Raw genomic sequence first — 6,000 nt, forward strand, 5'->3', positions numbered from 1 at the left:
CATCTACTTTGTGCATGACACCAGTAATTTTTCCAACAATTGTTTACAGACAGATTATTTGGCTTATAATTCACTGTATCACAATTCCAGTGGGTCAGAAGTTTACATACACAAAGCCAGACTACGGTTTGCAACTGCACATGGGGACAAAGATCGTACTTTTTGGAGAAATGTCCTCTGGTCTGATGAAACAAAAATAGAACTGTTTGTCCATAATGACCACTTATGTTTGGAGGAAAAAGGGGGTGCTTGCAAGCCGAAGAACACCATCCCAACCGTGAAGCACGGGGGTGGCAGCATCATGCTGTGGGGGTGCTTTGCTGCAGGAGGGACTGGTGCACTTCACAAAATAGATGGCATCATGAGGGAGGAAATGTATGTGGATATATTGAAGCAACATCTCAAGACATAAGTCAGGAAGTTAAATCTTGGTCGCAAATGGGTCTTCCAAATGGACAATGACCCCAAGCATACTTCCAAAGTCAAGGTATTGGAGTGGCCATCACAAAGCCCTGACCTCAATCCTATAGAAAATGTGTGGGCAGAACTGAAAAAGCGTGTGCGAGCAAGGAGGCCTACAAACCTGACTCAGTTACACCAGCTCTGTCAGGAGGAATGGGCCAAAATTCACCCCATTTATTGTGGAAGGCTACCCGAAACATTTGACCCAAGTCAAACAATTTAAAGGCAATGCTACCAAATACTAATTGAGTGTATGTAAACTTCTGACCCACTGGGAATGTGATGAAATAAATAAAAGCTGAAATAAATCATTCTCTACTATTATTCTGACATTTCACATTCTTAAAATAAAGTGGTGATCCTAACTGACCTAAAACAGGGAATTTTTACTAGGATTAAATGTCAGGAATTGTGAAAAGCTGAGTTTAAATGTATTTGGCTAAGGTGTATGTAAACTTCCGACTTCAACTGTACATGATTGAAATAAACAAAATGGTGATATTGGGCATTTGTATTGACTCCTCTGAAAGCTACCAACTCTTTCAAGCCCAGCGTTCTTTAAAAAGACAGTGAGGACAGAGAAGCTATCATCATTTGTGTTTATTTACTCAATTAGTGAATCATTTAAAAAGCAAACAACCCCCATTTGCATTAAAATGAAATGATCAAAAACTAAATGTTATGTTCAACATGCTGGCTTGCTTGCCAGTGACCCGGTCTGTCTAAAAAGCCTTTGATCACACATACCCCACAACTCCGGTAGCGTTCCTTAAATATTCTGTGCATTACCGTACATACGACACACAGCAGGAGGAATAATACATTCAGGCCTTTAATGCTATCCAGGCTACGTATCTTGTTGAGTTAGTGCATTGAATAATGATGTAATCAATGGCATTAACTTATTTCCTTAAGCTGTTGCAAGAGGTATTTGTAGTGATCCTTTGTGGCTCAGTTGGTAGAGCATGAAACGCTTGAGTAGTGGGTTCGACTGCTGGGACCACCCATACGTAAAATGTATGCACGATTGACTAAGCAGCTTTGGATAAAAGTGTCTGCTAAATGGCATATGTTATAGTAGTAACACTTATGGACATCATGGCTATTATAAAAGTTGTAACTTTCATAATAATATTTGAAGGATGTGGCTGTTAAAGTAGCTTGGAAGATTCACGTGAGAATTTCTATAGCAGTTATAATTTCACAATAGATAAGAACCTGTAAGACCTTTCACACTTTTTTTTCCTGAAACATTAATTCAAGAAATTCCTAAAACATGTATAGTAATTTAGCAGAGGAAAATGTCAAAGAAATTACTTAAACAACCACTGTATACTCCCTCCATGCACGTAAAGGAATCTTCCTGTTGGATACTGGAGTATATTTAAACCAAACCCGGTGAGATGAATAATTATGCTTCTGGATATAGACAACAGAATTCTACAGTAGGCTGGGATTTTTTATTTTAAACTGTTTAATCTTATCTTCTTAGTTTTTCTGGACAGTCAAATACCTGGACCGACAAAATGGAGCAGTCACCCAACTCAAACTGACAATGTATGGGGGGGTGGAGGCTCCCGATGTATTAGAAGACTTCAACGGAACTGATTCGCATTCACATGAGCATGCCAAATACATTCACCAACACACACACACCCAGGTATATGATCTGAGCATACCCATCTACCAGTGGAGGCTGCTGAGCGGAGGATGACTCATAATAATGGCTGGAGCGGCGCTAATTGAATGGCATCAAACACATAGAAACCATGTGTTTGATACCATTCCACTCCAGCCATTACTGCGAGCCTGTCCTCCCCAATTAAGGTGCCACCAACCTCCTGTGCCATCTACACATCCACTCCTGTCGACTTAACTTGCTGCCAGGTGTACGATGCCTGACAGGTATGTCTCTCCCTCTACACCATGCAGCTCACCACACCCCTATCACTCTTGATTATTGTTGAACATTTACATGGATTACAAGTTGTTTATAGTAACTTTTTAATACAAATTACTACCTGCACCTGTGGTGGATGCATGGTGCATGAGGAGAAAAAGCAGCACTCCCTAGAATGAAAAGGGGGTTTCTTTGTTGTTGTATCCCAGGACGACATGTTATTTTATGAGTTGAATTATGACTGAAATTAATACGCAGCCATTGTTGAATCTTTTCTGTCCCTGTGGATGAGAGATAATAAGTCCAGGGAAGGAAGGATTGCAGTTGCTCTCTTATCCTTAAAAAAAAAAAAAAAAAAAAAACCTACACAGAAAATTGTCCAAAACTAAGAAACAAAAAATATTAAAATAAAACTAAAAATATTATAATATTAACTCAAACGGAAGGAGTTTGCATTTTGGCGCAGTCCAGGCAGTGCTGAGAGGGATGGTTTGGCCTGCTCTTTGTTCGGGTTCTGGTTGGATGTCTGGGAGAACTGGGGGGAGGGGGCAGGAGGAGACCAGTACGCCTCTTCTACCCCCGGGTGCTCTCAGTCCAGTTCGATGGGGCTGCCGTGCTCCTGTGCTTCCTCTCCCTCCTCATCCTCACCTGAGCCCATCAGGCTGTTCAACAGGTTTCCTGACAGATACAGAACACACTTCAATGAAACACAAAAACATACCGTTTCACCAACGCAGCTTTCAATGGTGATCAGGATGGGTTTGTAAAAATAGTTCTTAGTCTATGCCTGGTATTTAAGAGATGACCGTCACAAGCACTTACCTAGCAATCCACCATATGATGAGGACTGTTTGGGTGGCACCCCGAAGAAAAGCTGTCCTATTCTGTCGAGATACTGACGCAGCAGGCAGTCAATGTAACAGGAGGGGTAGAGGAGAAGGGGGAAAAAATCATTAGACACCATGCCGAGTTACAATGCTACGTGAGGAACACTCATTAAAGGGTCAAGCTCACCTCATTATACATAGGGTCCCTCTTCAGGGAAGGCTGATACTGCTCACATAGCACTGTGAACACTGTTAATTTGCCTCTGCAGAGGAGAACACAAAAGGTGAGGCACGTCTATGAGAACCTGGAAAAACAATGTGTGTTTTATTCCCTGAAGGGTTTGGTGGTTGAATAAACATGGCCTTACCCATCCACTGCCAGCAAGAGAAACCAGATGAAGTTGAGCAAGGGCTGCACAAAGGGAGGGTCCTTCTCTATAGAGGGGTGTTTCTGTGTATATGTGCTGAAAACTACAGACGCACTGTTTTTGTTCTTTAAACAGAGGAACCTGAGCAGGGAGGGGGAGAGAGAGAGAGAGAGCGGGAGGAGGGACAGAGGTGAACAAGCGATTAAACAGAACAAGCAGCTTTTGCTGACAGATTGAAAACGGACCTGGGTGCAGGGAAACAGAGAGAGACAGAGACTTACTGTAGGACGGCCTGCGTCACAAACATGTCCACCTCACTGCGAAAGCCCCGCTGCGCCGAGTACTCCACCAGCATCTGGGCACAGCCCTCTCCATCAGAGGAGTGCAAGAAGTGGTAGCGAGACTCACTGTAGTTTTGCTCTAAACAGATAGAATTATATCATATTCAACCTCTTCAGGGACACATTAAAATGATATCCTTGCAGTTTAATGTTCAGAGTTTTCTACCGAATACCTTTCCACAAGGTGACTGCTAGGAGCTGATGCAGTTTGGGGGCGCCCAGCTTCCCCGAGCCACCTGTGGACCACTTCAGTGCGCGGGACACAAAAGCTACTCTCTCTGGGGAGTTGGGGTCCATCAAACTGAACAGCTTTGCCAGTTGCTCTGCAATACAACCCAGAGGAGCTCAACACAGTGACTACGGCACACTGACACTAACTGTGTTTATATTGTTTAATTACAATTAATTATTACACGTTAGCTCACCTAAGTCTTCGTCCTCTACCTTTGCCTCGGATTTCTCCAAAGACTCTAGCACCAACATTGACAGGTCTGCAGCACTGTTTAGCTGTGTATGACAAAAATCTGTAATTTGCCACAGAACTCACAACTGTTTAGTTGAGAATAATTAAAATTGCTATAGCCATTGGGCTCCTTAAAAATAAATACTACAAAAACTACAGAAATGTAATGAATGCCCCAGCGTCAGGCCTTCTTATACCTGGTTGTAGCTGAAGAAGAGCTGGGCGCCATTGTACATCAACTCCCTGGCATCGGCATGCTTTGCCTGTGAAATATACCTGTGTCAAACAGAGATGGCAAATGTCATTTCAATGACAAACTGCATTCAAACCAGGTTAAGCAAGTGACAGTACGAATGGTAGTGTGGTGGTCCCCCTGCCTATGAAATAATGAGGGCTGAAAAGTAATACTCAGTCACTGGGCCAACGTTTCTCAATACACGACAGTAAATCACAGTGAACTGTCAGTTACTAGGCTCACACAGTTCTCATGTAAAGTTAGGCTACCTGTCATGACTGTCAAAACCATTAAAGTACAACAGCAAATGAATGAATGACACCCAATGATTGATGATGACACCACTGCTATGAAATAGTGATGGGAGGTTAGGAACCATGGGCAATACCAAAACCCATAGCTAAATTGATTGTGCATGTGTAGCAAAGTTGGCTAGCTAGCTGGTTAGGAAATGTAGCTAAAACAAACTAGTTTGCTAACGATGGCTAACTACACACACTCGAACTAGCTAGATAGCCAACTAGCGTTAGCTACTACTTGTATATGACATGGTTGTTACTGGGCTGGAGATTACAGTCTGTTTGTCAGTGTGTCAGGTCAGTGAACTGTATCTTTAATAAACAAAAACGTACATTTATGGGTAGTTAGTGAGACAAACGAGATGGGTTGGCTGGCTATCTTATATTGCGACATTAGCTATGCTAGCTCGCGTGCTGTGTCCCATTTTGTGACTTGGCGTGATTGACGCATAAAACTGTCCAAACAAAAAGAAGGACTGACCCGAGTGGGTGGGGCAGTACCTTGAATATACCAATCATACACTATAATGCAGGCAGCATGGTTAACAAGCAGAACGATATGGAAAAGGGAGGCCCAAAAACCAACTAATAATCTCGCCGGCCTAACGAAAATGTCTTACCTAAAAAATAAGGTTCTGTACATCTGGTGAGCCTCATAGTAATCTCCTTTTTCCACACTGGCTCGCAGTTTCCCTTCAACCCGCTGCGTTCCTCCACGGTTTCTCGCACTGGAGCACTTCAGAGCCTCCTGCTCCGACATCATTGTTTGTTCCCAGCAGCTCGGCCTAACAACAAGACGTTGACATAGAAAGTGCAGAAAGCGGATGCACTAAAAATACCTAGCTGTGACCCATTCTTCTTGCCGTAGTTAGTATGTCTATTTGCACAGACAGAAAGGGAAACCCAGATACGGCACAAGGGCTATAAAGCTGAAGCATCCGTTTAGAACATTTTCTCACCACCAAAAATGGTAGTGAGAGGAAGTTCAGTCGCAGGTTGAGGGAGAGGATGGAACTGGGTGAAACTGTGTCGAAATTCTGCTAATTTTCTCATCGATGAAACATCTGATCTTAATAAATGTTTCTGTTCCCAAAACCAGAATATG

General features: G+C 42.8%; 1 protein-coding gene across 1 annotated transcript; it reads right to left on the bottom strand.

Moving 5' to 3' along the window:
* Positions 1-1,047: 1,047 nt before the first annotated feature.
* Positions 1,048-5,711, bottom strand: LOC311130008 (Golgi to ER traffic protein 4 homolog). The gene is made up of 9 exons (XM_084162601.1): positions 5,516-5,711; positions 4,559-4,637; positions 4,324-4,405; positions 4,072-4,221; positions 3,839-3,977; positions 3,558-3,698; positions 3,377-3,452; positions 3,185-3,257; positions 1,048-3,040 (listed from the first exon to the last, which is right to left on the bottom strand). The coding sequence occupies exons 1-9, from the start codon at positions 5,656-5,658 to the stop codon at positions 2,952-2,954; spliced, it is 972 nt and encodes a 323-aa protein (XP_084018727.1). The 5' UTR covers positions 5,659-5,711; the 3' UTR covers positions 1,048-2,951.
* Between the last annotated feature and the right edge of the window lie 289 nt (positions 5,712-6,000).

The sequence above is a fragment of the Coregonus lavaretus genome (genome assembly GCF_964263955.1).
Source record: "Coregonus lavaretus genome assembly, chromosome: 1".
Taxonomy (NCBI): domain Eukaryota; kingdom Metazoa; phylum Chordata; class Actinopteri; order Salmoniformes; family Salmonidae; genus Coregonus; species Coregonus lavaretus.

Bases quoted from the DNA above. Each gene is read 5' to 3' on its own strand.
- LOC311130008 (XM_084162601.1), bottom strand. From the start codon at position 5,658: ATGATGTCGGAGCAGGAGGCTCTGAAGTGCTCCAGTGCGAGAAACCGT. The intron at 4,222-4,323 runs GTGAGCTAACGT...GTTGTATTGCAG, and splicing joins GGTAGAGGACGAAGACTTAG to AGCAACTGGCAAAGCTGTTC. The intron at 3,699-3,838 runs GTAAGTCTCTGT...CTCCCTGCTCAG, and splicing joins GTGACGCAGGCCGTCCTACA to GTTCCTCTGTTTAAAGAACA.